The sequence below is a fragment of the Muntiacus reevesi genome, chromosome X (assembly GCF_963930625.1).
Source record: "Muntiacus reevesi chromosome X, mMunRee1.1, whole genome shotgun sequence".
Classification (NCBI taxonomy): domain Eukaryota; kingdom Metazoa; phylum Chordata; class Mammalia; order Artiodactyla; family Cervidae; genus Muntiacus; species Muntiacus reevesi.
This window is the reverse complement of record NC_089271.1, coordinates 115420329-115436306: the sequence shown is the minus strand read 5'-3', so window position 1 is coordinate 115436306 and position 15978 is coordinate 115420329. Positions and strand designations below refer to the sequence as shown.

At 43.0% G+C, this 15978-nt stretch overlaps 1 protein-coding gene across 7 annotated transcripts in view; it reads right to left on the bottom strand.

Moving 5' to 3' along the window:
• The window catches only part of ARHGEF6 (Rac/Cdc42 guanine nucleotide exchange factor 6), a 117439-nt gene extending 104240 nt beyond the window's left edge, over nt 1-13199 (bottom strand). For 2 of the 7 annotated variants that reach the window (XM_065914911.1, XM_065914912.1), the window contains exons 1-2: nt 12994-13199; nt 11706-11789 (exon numbers count right to left, since the gene is read on the bottom strand). In XM_065914911.1, coding sequence (XP_065770983.1) covers nt 11706-11789; nt 12994-13158 — 249 coding nt within the window. In that variant the 5' untranslated portion in view covers nt 13159-13199. Of the gene's footprint in view, nt 1-1430; nt 1622-2558; nt 2626-2720; nt 2862-11705; nt 11790-12993 lie in introns of those variants that run through there. The other 5 variants (XM_065914910.1, XM_065914913.1, XM_065914914.1 and 2 more) reach the window with 4 other exon arrangements.
• Nucleotides 13200-15978: the final 2779 nt, after the last annotated feature.

Here is a 15978-nt window from a genome sequence, read left to right as displayed (position 1 = left end):
CCCCCACCCCCCCACTCCCCCCCCACTCCCCACCCCCCCCACTCCCCCCCCACTCCCCACCCCCCCCTCCCCCCGGCTGTGTGACTTTGGTTCACTAAACTTTTCTGTTTTTCTGGCCAATGAAACCAATGCCATCTCTCCTACATCCTTTACAAGGGCACAGTGAGTTTTAGATAAGATAAATAGAATGCTTTCCAAAACCTGAAGCAGCAAAGGAAGGCAAGATGAGATTTCTAGGCTGGAAATTTACTTTGTTCCAAACTCCAGTCACCAACCACCACCCTCCCTCCCCAAGACTGAGAACTCTCTGATCTTAACTGCTCCAAGCACACCCAGAGACTCCACCAGCCTGAAGCTCGCTTATGTAAGAAGAGACTGCAGCACTGCCTGGCATGTAGCATAATACTTTGCTTAAGAGAAATCCTTGGAAATGCCTCAGCTGAACTACAAGGGCAGGCCCAGGCTTTACGTTTTGGAGACAGGAGCTCTCAGTCACGGAACACCAGAACTGTGGCTGGAGCAAATGATGTCATCGGAGCTCTTCTTACCATGGTCAATGTCAAAATTAAGATAGGAAGTTCAAGGACAAATCGTGGGGTTCCCAGGCAAATACAAGTTAGAAAAACAGTCTGGATCTCAGAATCTTGCTTTTAAAATTGTCTCCTCTCCTATAATGGTTTCTGGTTTATGTGAAGCTTTTCTTGACAAAAGGTACATAGTTGCATAGAAAAATATATTCCCTTAGGACTCTATTTTTTCTCCCATTACACATTAAGGAGAGACCAAAAAAAAAAAAAAAATCATGTGAGTCACCCCTGTATCCAAAAACAATAACAAACCAAAAATAAAACTATAAGATTTTCAAAGAGACAGAGATAACTTAAGGGCTCTCCACTCTAGAGCTGAGAAACGAAATCGCTCAAATACCTGTTGGGTTCCTAAATGACTGGAAAATGAAAAGTCGAAATTAACCACAGACACGTTGGAACACCTTGTAGATACAGGACTTTCCCCATCCACAAACCATTCCTGTGACAGACCTGTGTACTCAACGCCTAAAATATCCCCAAATGTACGGATGCCGGGGATTGGGGGGGGGGGGGCGAATGTCAATTAGTATAAAAGAAAAATAGTACTGTTGACTCCTGCCCTGGGTTCAGGGAAAAGAAGGAATCCGGTCGGATGCAAACCTCGCAGCCAGAGCCGGACAACTCGCCCCTAAGTTTGGTGCGTCCCCGCTCTGCGCCCTCGGCCCCCGCCCCCGCTCCCGGCACCCAGGAGCTCAGAGCCCCGCGAGGCCCTGGCGGAGGACGGACCCCGCGGCCACGGCCCGGGGAGCAAGGGCGGCTCCTCGCCAACGAGGGTCCTTCGGCCCCACCCCAGGCCCTCGCGCGCTCCCCTTCCCCTGACCCTTCGCCCGGGCAGGTCACCTGGCTTGGCGGCTGCCCGCTGGTCCTCCAGTTTTTCGCTCGCTCTATCCGCGCCGCCGCCGCCTCCGGGAAGCCGCTCGCCCTCCCGAGTCACCGGGCCGGCGAGCGGGCGGCCGAGCCGGTGCCAAGGCTGCGGGAACGGTTCCACTCGGCCGGAGCTGGGACTCTGCCCTGAGCGCGGCCGCCACCAGGGCGAAACTGGAGAGCTGGGCTCGGCTCGCCGGGGCGGGGAGGGGCGACTGCAACTTTGCTCCTGGACGCGGACGAGGAGGGGGCGCCCGTCTCCAAACTCTGAGCAGCGCCCGCAACCTCTCCAGACCAGGGGGTTTTATTGTTTGTTTTTTAACGCCCCCCCCCCTTTAACCTAACGGGAAGCCAGATGCTGGCCCTCAAGTTCTTGTTTCCAGAGCGGCTGGGAGCGCGGGGCCGAAAGCGGGGTGCGGGAGGCGCGCCCTGCTGGGTGCGCGGGCGGCGAGCCGGCCGAGGGCGCGCGGGGCGGCGACGGGCGGGCAGCGGCTGCCCTGGGAACCCGCCTTTGCGGCCGCTCCGCACCCAGCTCTCAGCACCTCGCCGGCCCCCTCCAGCCGGGAGCCAGAGCCCGGGAGGGAGAGCGGCCTGGAGGGACCGGGCCAGCGGCGGGGAAGCAGTGACCCGGACCTGGATCGCCGAAGTAGGAACTGGAAGTGACAGCGGCGCAGGGCAGAGCAGCCGCCGCCGCCGCCCGGTAGCCGTGGCGGCAGCAGAAGCCACGGAGCAGCGGCGGCGGCGGCTACACTGCGCATGCTGCTGCCGCCGGGTTCAACCCCGAGCCCGGGGCTGCCGCCGCCTGGCCTGCCGCGGGCCTCTGCGAGAGCCTCGGGCGGGAATCCCGGCCTCACTGAGCAGCCCTGCCAGGCGGCCCGCTTCCTCCTCCAGCCCCGGACGCGGCCTGGAGCCCCCAAGCCCTGTGGTGAGCCGCTGAGCCACCCCAGATTACGAGGAAGCGCTCTCCAGCGGCCCTCCGCACCCCTCCCTTCCCCGAACTGTCCTGGATGCCCTTCCCGGACTTCTCGGATAACAGGCCCCACACCAAATAGTCTCTTGGAGGGAGAATGAAAAGGTTCGTGAGAGAAGGCAAATATTTCCGACCTTACTTGAAGTCCAGTTTTTACCGAAAAGCAATGGAATCGGTAGATTGGGATGGCCAGACTCATGGGTGTCATTTGATGTAACTCACGGAAATTCCAGTAGGAGTGTCAGACTGGCTCGACAGAAAAAGGAGAAAAAGAAAAAAAAAGACCTAAAACTTACCAAAATCCTCTTTAGTCTTCCCACTAGCTCAAATTGAGCGACTAAATATACAAAGCTTTCCCCAGCGGAAACTGATGGAAACGGGCCAGTTAAAAACAGTGTCCAACAGTGAGACATTACCAATCCTTACTCCAGTCGCTTCATTTTTACAGATGAGTCAACCGAGGCCGAGAGAAGGGGACTCTGAGTTCTCGGAGAGAACGTTGCGTTTCAGGGCCTGATACCCACTGCAGCTACTGCTTAGCTGCCTGGCCTTCTGCCTCACTGCTCCAGGGAGGCTTTGCTCTCCTAGAGCCCAGATCGATTATGGGAGATTTAGCCCTTGACTCATGATCATTAGTAGAGCTGCCTTCCTTCCAGAACTGCTTCCCTGTCGAGCAGCCCCTGGGAAATGGCAAATCGTCCATCCCACCGGCCCCACTTTGGGGAGGGCACCCATGCTGTTCCAGTGACAAGGCAGATGGAGTGACTCAGGGAGACAGGAGGCAGTGAACGGATGGGGGCAAAGAAAAAGCCATACTGATACCAGCTGGTGAGAGAGAGAGAGAGAAGGAGGGAGAGAGAGAGAGAGAAAGAAGCCCTCACTGAGCTTCATATACGTTCAATGAAATCCTTCATAAACAAAACAGCTTTCTACAAAGTAGGGTTGGCCCAGGAGCAGAATAGGAGATGTAGAGTATCCCTGGCAATGGGTTGGTCATAAAAATGGCAGGTGAAAAAGAAGTGCCTACTGGGGATGAGGCTGAAGGAAGCCTGGCTGAAAGAAAAACCAGAGGACTAGAGCTGGGACAGACCAGTCCTTCCTGGGGCTTAGCCAGGACCACATAGTCAGAGAGGTACCACCCAGGCCAGTCCCAAATGATCATAAGAACTGTATCTGTCCCTGACTCCCAGCAAGTTCAAAGGCAGAACAAAGACCATTGCTAGAATAGTGCTGTCAAGGGACTTATTGGTCACATTAGTGACACTCTACCTAGACATGAGGATTTTTCCATATGTTCTGGAAGATATTCTCTTGAGGCCTGAGTGTCCTCCCTGCCTTCTCCATTCTGTAAATAAATAAGAAATATACATTTGGTTCACAGAAAAGGAAATACAAATAAACAATAAAGGCATGAGAGATGTCCAAATGCACATGGAGTCATGAAATTCATATTACAGCAATAAATGAAATACCATTTGCAACCAACATTTTAGCCAACATTAATGATAAATAATATCCAGGGTCATCAGAGACATGAGGAAGAAGGCACTTTCTACACTATTGGTAGGATTAGAACTTCATACAGCATGTTTGTAGGGGAATTTGAGAGTATCAAATTTTAACACAGTTATTCCATTTCTATGAAGAAAGATGCTTCAAGAATAATCACAGATGTACACAAATCTCTATGTGCATATACAACGTGACCCTCTGGCATTTATCCCAAGAATACAAGATTGATTTAACATATGAAAATTAATAATGTAATAAACATTGCAGTATAATAAAGGAGAAAATCAATGGTCATCTTAACAGATGCAAAAAAAAAAAGCATTTGAAACAATCTGGCACACTTTCATCATAAAAAACACTCAAAAAACTAGGAATGGAATAGAATTCCTTTAACCTGATAAAGAGCATCTATGAAAACCCACAACTACCATTATGCTTAATGGTGAAAGGTCAATTGTATTTCTATGCAATAAACAACCCAAATGTGAAATTAAGGAAACAATTCCATTTGCAATAGTATCAAAAGAAATAAAATACTTTGGAATAAATTGAATCAAGGAGGTACAAGGCGTGTACACTGAAAATTACAAAACATTGTTGAATGAAATTTTAAAGACCTAAATCAATGGAAAGACATCCTGTGTTTATGGATCAGAAGACTTAATGTTGTTCAGATGGCAATATTCCCCAAAGCAATATACAGACTGAATACAATCCTTATTAAAAATTCCAGTTGGCCTTTTTGCAGAAATGTACAGGCTGATCCTGATCCATATGCACACACAAGAGATCCAGATAGCCAAAATTATTTTGAAAATGAAGAACAAAGTTGAAGAACTCATGCTTTCTGATTTGAAAACTTACCACTCAGCTACATTAATCAATTCAGTGGGGAAAAGAATAATCTAGAAAAAGCAAGGGAATTCCAGGAAAACATGTACTTCTGTTTCATTGACTACGCTAAAGTCTTTGACTGTGTGGATCACAACAAACTGTGGAAAATTCTTAAAGAGATAGAAATACCAGACCACCTTAGCTGCCTCCTCAGAAATCTGTATGCAGGTCAAGAAGCAACAGTTAGAACATTACATGGAATAATGGACTGGTTCCAAATTGGGAAAGGGGTGTGACAATGCTATATATTGTCACCCTGCTTTTTTAACTTATATGCAGACTATATCATGGGAAATGCCAGGCTAGATGAAGCACAAGCTGGAATCAAGATTGCCGGGAGAAATATCAACAACCTCAGATATGTAGATAATACGACTCTAATAGCAGAAAGTGAAGAGGAACTAAAGAGCTTCTTGATGCTAGTGAAAGAAGAGAGTGAAAAAGCTGGCTTAAAGCTCAACATTAAAAAAACCAAGATCATGGCATCTGGCCCCATCACTTCATGGCAAATAGATGGGAAAAAGTGGAAACAACGACAGATTTTATCTTCTTGGACTCCAAAATCACTGTGGACGGTGACTGCAGCCATGAAATTAGAAGATGCTCCTTGGAAGGAAAGCTATGACAAATCTAGACAGCATATTAAAAAGCAAAAACATCACTTTGCTAACAAAGGTCTGTCTAGTCAAAACTATGGTTTTTTTCAGTATTGATGTGAGAGTTGGACCATAAAGAAAGCTGAGCACTGAAAAATTGATGCCTTTGAATTGTGGTGCTGGAGAAGACTCTTGAGAGTCCTTGGAGTGCAAGATCAAACCAGTCAACCCTAAAGGAAATCAACCCTGAATATTCATTGGAAGGAGTGATGCTGAAGCTGAAGCTCCAATACTTTGGCCACCTGATGCAAAGAGCCAACTCACTGGAAAATACCCTGATGCTGGGAAAGGTTGAAGGCAAAAGGAGAAGAGGGCAGCAGAGGATGAGATGGTTGGTTTTATACCATCACTGACACAATGGACAGGAATCTGAGCAAATTCTGGGAGACAGTGAAGCACAGGGAAGCCTGGCATGCTGCAGTCCATGGGATCACAAAAAGTCAGATATGACTTAGAGACTGAACAACAACAACAAACCATCAAAAATACCAATGTGGCATTTTTCACAGAACTAGAACAAATAATTCAAAAATTTGTATGGAAACACAAAAGACCCCAAATAGCCAAAACAATCTTGAGACAGAAGAACAGAGCTGGAGGAATCACACTCTCTGACTTCAGGCTATGCTACAAAGCTACAGCAATCAAAACAGTGTAGTACTAGCACAAAAGCAGATACGTTGATCAGTAGAACAGAATAGAGAGCCCAGCAATAAACCCACTCACTTATGGTCAGTTAATCTATGACAAAGGAGACAAGAATATACGATGGAGAAAAGACAGTCTCTTTAATAAGTGGTGCTGGGAAAAGTGGACAGCACATGTGAAAGAATGAAATTAGAACATTCTCTAACACTATACCAAAAATAAGCTCAAATGGATTAAAGGCCAGATATAAAACTCCTAGAGGAAAACACAAGCAGAATATTCTTGGACATAAATCACAGCAATATTTTTTGATCCATCTCTTAAAACAAAGGAAATAAAAAGAATAAACAAATGGAACCTACAACTTAAAAATTTTTTGTACATCAAGGGAAACCATTGACAAAATGAAAAGACAATCTACTAAATGGGAGAAAATATTTGCAAATGCTGACTAATAAGAGGTTAATACCCAACATATATAAACAGCTCATGCAACTCAACATCAAAAAAACAACCCAATTGATAAAATGGGCAGAAGACCTGAATAGATATTTTTCCAAAGAGGTAATGCAGATGGCCAACAGGCACATGAAAAGATGCTCAGCATTGCTAATCATCAAGGAAGTGCAAATCAAACCCACAAGGAGGTATCACCTCACACCTGTGAGAATGGCTATCATGAAAAAGAACACAAATAACAAATTTGGGGAGGGTGTGGAGAAAAAGGAACCCTCCTACACTGTCGGTGGGAATGTAAATTGGTGCAACCACTGTGGAAAACAGTATGGAGGTTTCTCAAAAAACTAAGAATAGAACTACCATATGACTCAGCAATTTTATATATATATAAAACAACCAAAAACACCAATTCAAAAGATACATGCACCTCAACATTCATAGCAGCATTATCTACAATTTACAAGGTATAAAAGCAACCTAAGTGTCTATCAACAGATGAATGGATAAAGACACTGTAGTGTATATATATATACATGTAAAGTGTCCATCAACAGGTGAATGGATAAAGACAATGTGTGTGTGTGTGTGTGTGTGTGTGTGTGTGTGTGTGTGTGTGTTATGGCTGGAATACTACTCAGCCATAAAAAAGAACTAAATAATGCCAGTTTATACCAACATGGACGGACACTTGGATGGCATTATGCTTAATGAAATGAGTCAGAGAAAGATAAATACTGTATGGTATCATTTATATGTGGAATCTAAAAAATACAACAAACTAGTGACTAAAACAAACAAACAAACGAACAAAAAAGGCACACTCACAGATACGGAAGACAAACTGCCTGTGGGGAAAGGGAAGGAGGGAGGGGGCAACATAGGGATAAAGGAATAAAAGAGGTTATTATGGGATTATATGAAATCACATGTGTGAAACTTTTGAAAATTAGAAAGCACTATAGAATTTAAAGAATTTTTCATGTAATAAAAAATAATTTTTAGAGACTTCCCTGGTGGTCTGGTTAGGACTCCTCGCTTCCACTGGTGGAGGCCCAGGTTTGATCCCTGATTGGGGACCTAACATCCCACAAGCCACACAGCCAATAATAATAATAATAATAACAATTTTAATTAAATTAAAAAGAAAGAAAAAGGGGAAATTTTTTTTTGGATGTATTTTTAAGAAGATACTATCAAAGTCTGGGAGGCACTTCGGAGACACCCTTGTCTCTCAGGTGTCTCAGCAGACCTCCCTGATCAGTTGCTAGTGGTGTGAGCCTCTAGGGACCCTAGGACACTAGAGCCACATGAGAACACAAAGATGGAGGTCACTTGCAGAGACCAGCTGGCCACTCAGAGGGTCAGAAAGCAGCAGCTCTTTCATGTGGTCACCGTGCCCCACAGTCAACACTCAAATTGTCAATGTACTGCTGCATCTCTGCTTTCATTTTTCTAGATTTCCAAACTGACCGTTTCAAGCTGGCACTCTTTCTGTATATAAATAATAGTGTGTCCTTGGCAACAATTAAGCCCTGCTCTTTTTGCTTTTTAAACATTAACAGTTTCATAGTGTCAACAAAAAAGTATTAAGTATGCCCTAAGGGAAAGGCTACCCACTCCAGTATTCTGGCCTGGAGAATTCCATGGACTGTATAGGGGTTGCAAAGAGAAGGACACGACAGAGCAACTTTCACTTCACTTCACTTCAAACTAGGCACTGTGCTAGGTGCTTTAGGTCTGAGAGATACTCTATCTAAAGTGACAAGATACAGAAACAATTTAAATGTTCATCAATGGATGAATGGATTTCAAGAAAAGATGTGGTATATACACACTATGGACTGTTATTCAGCCATGCAAAAGGAGGATGTTCTGCCATTTGCAAAAACAAGGATGGACTTTGAGCACATTATGCTAAATGAGATAAGTCAAAGAAAAATACTGTGTGGTCTCACTTATACATGGAATCTTAAAAAATCAAACATAAAAAAGAGCCATTACCAGGGGTTGGGGGCTAAGGGATGAAAACTGACATTGTTTAAGCATACCAACCTACAACGAGTAGTAAATACACCATAGTGGTCTAATGCCCTCTATAGGGAAAACACAGACAACAATATTGTACTTAGGTGATGTGATAAATATCGCTACAATGGCAATATTAAAAAATATAAATGCATCAAGGTAACACACCGTACACCTTAAATTTACACCATATTGTATGTCAAGTACTTTCAATTTTTAAAATAATGTTTTTAAATTTGCAAGTATTTGTGTTTAGGTCTATCTCCTAGCTACCTTGGGAACTTGAGACTGGATGGTCAGTATTTTTGGCTGCTGGGTGCACCCTAGCTCAGCTTTCTATCTCATTCCTCATGTATTGATTTTATTAACCTTCCCTCAGGGTTCTAGGAGTACCTCAGTATGGCTGCTATGCACCCCTTTCAGGCATAATTTTGTGTGCAACACTACCTAGTAATAATGGTATGAGTGAGCAGCTATTATACATGCTTTATGTGCAGTAACATATGAAGTGCTTTAGATGCATTATTTCATTTGATCTTTAAAAGAATCCAATGCAGGGACTTCCCTGGCCGTCCAGTGGTTAAGACTCCCTGCTTCCACTGCAGGGGGCAAGGGTTTGATCCCTGCTCAGAGAACTAAGATCCCACATGCTGCAAGGTACGGTCAAAATATTAAAAGTAAACAAATCCAATGCAGTACCTATTACTCATGTCTCCATTATACAGATGAGGAAACTGGAGCAGAGAGAGGCCAAATAACTTTTCCCAGAGTCACAGAGCCAAAATTCTGACTCATGTCTGTCTGTCAAACTGGAGAAGGTATGTGCTTAACCATCCTGCCAGATATTGCCTCCTCACAACATTCATATGATGCTCAGGCCAGCCTGAATTATGAAAAAGAGATCAAAAATGTTTGGTGACCTTCATGTAAGAAATGAAAATTATGTTATACTTTTAAAGAAAGATTTTTGTCCAAAGTGGCCAAAAATATTTTAAGTATGGGTGCTTAACAGAGTAAGCATTAGTTATCAGAAAAATCCACTTATGTGAAACAACTCATTCTCCAACAATGCCAGACCCAGGAGGTGTTTCTGTATCACCTAGTATTCTTAGAACCACAAAGAAGCTCAATATACCTTCTAACAGCTTCAGAGTGCATAAATCATTGGCAACCTCACCATGTTTTTATTTAACAAATGAAAAGAAAATGCCATGATCTGTTCATAGCAGACATCATTCCATAAGGGATACAGAGTAGGTTGCACCTACCTTAAAAGCCATACACACCATGTACCCAGGCACACACACAGAAAGATAAAGAGAGAGAGGGAAGGAGCTAAAATTTGGCAATAAGGAAATCTGAAGTAAAATATTCTGAAACAAACATAGCTTGATGCTATGGCTAACTTTCAGAAAAATTCTGAAGGAAGCAAAGTTTATCTGGGGAAAAGATACTTGTACTAGTACTACTAGTAGTTAACTAACACTTGGAGAAAACTTTCTGTGTGCGATGCACTCTTCCAAGAACACAAATTCTTTGAAACCTTATACCAATCCCATGAGACAGGTGCTGCTATTCTTCCCATTTTGCAGATAAGGAGACTGAGGCATAGAGCCATAGTTAATTGTAACATGCCCAAGATCACAAAGCTACTAGCAAGAGATAACTGAGATTTGAACCCAAGTAGTCTAATATCAGAAAGTGTATGAAAGTGTTAGTTGCTCAGTTGTATCCAATTCTTTGCAAACCCACAGGCTGTAGTTCACCAGGCTCCTCTGTCCATGGGATTCTCCAAGCAAGAATACTGGAGTGGGTTGCCGTCCCCTTCTCCAGGGAATCTTCCCAACCCAGGGATCGAACTTGAGTCTCCTGCCTTACAGGCAGATTCTTTACTGTCTGAGCCAGTAGGAAAGAGTCCAGGCTCAAACCAGTACTAATACTTCTCCACAAGTGATACTACTAACGCATGTCTATACTTCTTACACCCCAGGTCCTGTGCTGAGTACTCTACCTACGTTACTTCATAGATCTTTGGAATTTGGAGCTCTTATCTCTAAATTATTATGCAGTATCTCATTTGATCCTTAAAACAGCCCCATGAGGTAGTTATTATTGTGTCCATTTTACAGATTAAAACACTAAGGCACAGAGACATTAAATAATGTGACATACAAGCAAAAGTGTCGCCTCCTTTTCAGCAACACCCCCATACTTACTGCAAGGATCCACATAACATAAAAAAATACAGCGTAACTTAATATACAATTTCTACCTCAGGGCCAAGATCTTTCATGGCCTCTGTTCTAAAGTGTTAGTGGAGAAAAGTGGTTATAATCTTTCCACCCTTCCCAACTCGAAAGGATTACAGTAACCCTCTGCAGCATCCAGTGGCCCACTTTGGGCTCCACCATACAACCTCTGGCACCAAAAGCCTGCTTTCAGAGCTTGGGAGCTGTTTTGTTTTGTTTTTTAATTTATTTTTAATTGGAGGATAATTGCTTTACAATATTGTGTTGGTTTCTGCCATACTTCTACATGAATCAGCCATAGGTATACATATGTCCCCACCCTCTCAAATCTCCCTTCAACCTCCCAGCCCATCCCACCCCTCTAAGTTGTCACAGAGCCCTGGTTTGAATTCCTTGAGTCACGCAACAAATTTGGGGAGCTGTTTTTAAGTGGTACCATATTTTGTTTTTTTTTAATCGAATTATAGTTGATTTACAATGTTGTGTTAATTTCTTCTGTACAGCCAAATGATTCAGTTACACATATACAGATGTTCTTTTTCTTAGTATTCTTTTCCATTATGGTTTATCATAGGATATTGAATATGGTTCTCTGTGCTATACAGTAGGATAAAAGTCACCATATTTTTGAATTTTGATTTTGTTTTGCTTTGGAATTGGTTTCTGGAAAAACAAACAAACAAACTAGCAAACCACGACTGGGGACCATCAATCTTAACCATGGTTTCCATAAAAGTGCTTCCTCTGTTTAACAGTGAAAATAAGCCTTTTACCACAACACCATCTTCATTAGCAGAGTGAAAACTGACCACAAGGAAGGCAACCTGGGTGGGCTTACCTCCACTTGAAGGGCTGCACATCCTTTCAGGAAGTCATTGATGTTGTTGGTGCAGTCAGCTTCAGTTTGGGGCTCCAGACAGTACTAGAGAAACACAGTCAAATATCACTTGGAGACTGTCATCCCAAACGGGACACATCATTGCATCATTCGCTGATAACTACATAAAGTAGGCTTTTTAAGGTGGGGCCAACACTGCTGTCAATCCAGGAAGAGAAATTAACCACTGAAGGAAGTGATGCAAAAATCTAAACGGTTGGTCTTGTTCCAAATGTCACCAAATCCTTAGCCCCAAGCCATCTCTACTTATAAACTTTCTCATGCTCTACCAAAACGTGGTGATAGCAAATTAGAGACACCCTGCAAGTTTTTTTCATCCTGGTTCCTGCTTTCAACCTATCATTTCCCGTCCGTCCTCCTCATGATAATGTATTAAAAATTGTATTTTCCTCTTCGCTCTTCTTTACATTTGATCACATTTCTCAACATTTTCCATTTTATCACTGTTTTCCAAGTTTGAGAAATTATAAGTAAATCGGTATGTTCAATAAAAACACAAGCTGCCTCAAGGAGGGAAATGAACTGTACTCAGTGTCTTATTCCCTGCTGACCTTAAGAAAATAATTTATGGCTCCACTTTTAAACTTACTTAAGGTGCCCATTTTAAAAATTATTCGTGCTGGTGATCATGGGTTTCCAACATTCACAGTTTTGGATTTTTAAAAATGAGTAAGGTTAGTTTCACTTTGAACACGTGTTGCATTCAAAACATATATTTGGTTTCTATTGTTTTAACAAACCCCTTGTGGCATTTTGGATTATTTCTCCTGATTGCTAAACAGCCTCTCTTTCAATGGATACTTTATTTCTTTGAGAAGAAAAGCCACACTAACATCAGTAAGCACCCTAAATATGTGTTACAAATCACCCCATTACTCCACGGGCTCACATGAACCCCAGGTTCAAAACATGTCCTCGGTACACAGGCAGGTACAACACGCGTCTCTATGACAGAGCCAGCTCGTGACAGGGGTGTTCTCCCTGGCCCCTGGCACTAGTGGTGTCACAGGTTTTTACTGTACTAACCTCCAGTGGCCAATCACTAAAGGATAACCTTTCATTTTCTGACTTTTTCCAACTACGAAAACAGTAAGAAAGAACAGTTAAATCTCAGAAAGAGATGAAAGCAGGAGTGTCCCCTGACCCAGGCAATTGAAAATCTCCAGAGTGACATTACCCTTGCTCTGTGGTGGTGAGCAACCCCAAAGATACTGCAAATTTCCCTTACCTTTTCTACAGAGCCAGGCCTTAGTCTGTTGATCAGTTTGCACAGCACTACCCCATTTTTCAACGAGGACTTCAAGAACTCCTCCGGATCACAGATGGTCTTTTTGGGGGAATCTAATACTCCCAAAGATATAAGCCAGGTCACGACGCGCTCTTCTGGATTCATTACTGCAGACTGAACGCTCCCGAGCACCTCTCTGGGGCAGCTGCAAGGACTAAGCCACATCCGCGATTGCATCTGCTGTTGTCTTCCTTTTTATGAGTTCTCTTCTCGTGCTTGCAGAGCAAAGCTCTAAAACAACGTTCCTTAGACAACGGTGGAAGCCACTCCAATTCTGGGATTTGAAAAACCACAGAGCTCACACTCAAAGATGTAGAAATAGAATGAATGGGGGGAAAATCCTGGGTAACACTGGGTTTCTTTTTCAAAAGCTGCAAAACAAATTCACTAGGATTTTTTTTTTTTAAAAAAAAGAAGAAATACATACACACACTCACACCCCTCCCCCCCAAAAAAAAAAAACCAACAGTGCAAGAAGCTGTAAGGGAAGGAAGTGAGCAGGATGCTGGGGAGGGAGGAAAGAGAAGGCAGCAAGCGCTCTGGGAAAACAGAGGCGAGCCAGCACTTCAGGGGACCTTGGAAATGAGATACTCATGGGGCAGTCTGGGAAAACGCTGTCAATAAATAGTCTAGCCCCAGTGAAAATCTGGCTTCTGTCAAGAGGAAGATGCCAACTGGCTCTTAGGTCAGACAGATCTGAGCCTAGTGGGGAGCTGTGCTGGCACAACAGGGCTCAGAGAAGGTAAGCTGGGAAAATTCTTCCAAGAAATGGCCGGATGTCCTCTTACTGTCTCACTGAGATAATGTGTCATGATCATTCCTTTGCAAAACACGTTGAATTAAACGGTGACAACGTGCCAAGCAGATGAAGACTGTGCCTGCTGTCAGCCATCACTCTGTGTAAGCACAAACTAGAAGAATGGCATTTTACTTTGCAGCCAAAAAGCTATGTTTAGGGAAATAGACTAAGGATAACATCTGACATCCTGTTTACTTGCATTCTTGAGCGATTCTTTTTCTGGACCTGGTTCCACTACACAATCCAGCTGCAGTGCCCTTAGCAAAGGCTCAGACACAGTCATATCAGGCGAGTGAAAAGCACTCGGAAACAGAATTTTCGAGAACAAAAGAACACTTGTCCTCTGTCTATACTACAGTCTGAAGGTTGATGTTTCCCCAACAAGAAACACTTTGCCTTAAAAATATTGCTCTGGAAAAAACTGGTCTATAACAAGAGATCTACACTATTCTTAAAACATCTTCATAACCAGTTATAATAGCCACATGATTAGGAAATTTATGATAAGGCCAACAGTATAGCCTGATCTGAGCAAATGCATGGTACTCACCATCACTACCCTCACCTGATGCATGGGATCCTGCTAACTTTCAGAATCTTTTCAACATAGTGACAGGCATCTACTACCAAATAATCAGCTTAGATAATCCTGCTACATGTTTGGGGAACTTCCCTGGTAGTCCAGGGGCTAAGACTCCACTCTCCCTATGCAGGGGTTCCATCCCTGGTAAGGGAACTAGAGCCCACATGCTACAGTGAAGATCCCACATACTGCAACTGATACCAGGTGCAGCCAAATAAAAATTTTTTTAAAAAATCTGGCTACATTCTTTCAAAGCTTCCCCTTTTTACCTTGTCGTAACAGTTATCCAGACTTGACTATTGTCATTTGTTGATCTGTCTCCTCCACCAGAATGTAGCCTCCACTAGGGGAGGGGTCTTGTCTGCCTTGATGAACACTGTCCCCAGCAGAGTGCCTGGTACACAGCAGACATTTTAATGACTTAAAACCAACATGTTTTCCTTGCTAATGATTTTTGTACTTTTACTGAGATATAATTGACATAATGAATCGCACATAGTCAAGACGTATGATTTAATGGATTTTGACATATGTGTACATCCCATGATACAATCATACACACACACATACACAATTCAAAAAATTTTTCTATCATCCCCAAAAAGTGTTATTGTGCCCTTTCAACCCCATCTTCCCTCCCTTCCCTTAAAATCCCAGACAATGAACAATCCTTTTTCAATCCTATAGATTATTTTGCATTTTCTAGAATCTAGTATAAATGGAATCATACAGTATGGAACTTTCTGTTGTCTGGTTTCTTGCAGTTAACATCATCACTTTGAGATTCATTCATGCTGTTGTATCTATCAATAGTTATATAAGAACGATTTGACCTCCACATATTCAGTTTGATATAATTATATTTATGAGCAAAATAAGTATAGTCAATCAAACATTTTCATTGACTTTTGATCCAAGACCAAATCTATGTAATGGAAATAATACCAAAATCCATGTGTTGATCAATGAAATTCTTAAATGTAACCTGCTTAAATATACTTTGATATCTCATTTCACCAGTTTTCTCACAACTGCTCATCAAAATTGTACTCTACAGAGAAACAAATCCAGCGGTATTATTGAGGTATCACTTACATTTTTTGTTGAAGAATAAAGCCTGGGTAATTTCAGGAACCCAGCCTTGTTCAAAATAGGCTTAAGCCCACTGGGGTTATTGGTGTGAAAATCTGCCTCATTTTAGACATTGGCTATTGCAAATGACTGTAAGCAATACAGTAAAATCAGAAAGGCAAGGCCATCTCAAAGCAGAAGAAACACTTCTACTAGTATAAAGATTGGAAGTTAGGGTTGGTATGAGCAAATGTCAAGAAAGCAAGGCATTCCAGGACAGCAGCAACCATACCGGTGAAATGACTAACAGTGGAAACCAGGGCAATGAAAAGAAGTTAATGACCTGGGGGAACAGGGTGGAGGGTTGAAAGACAGGGGATCACAGCAGCACAGAGCACAGGCTTTACATAAGAGTATGAAAAAATAAAATACTCTGCTAAAAGTTACCTTGTCAAGATTGCAAGAGGAGAAT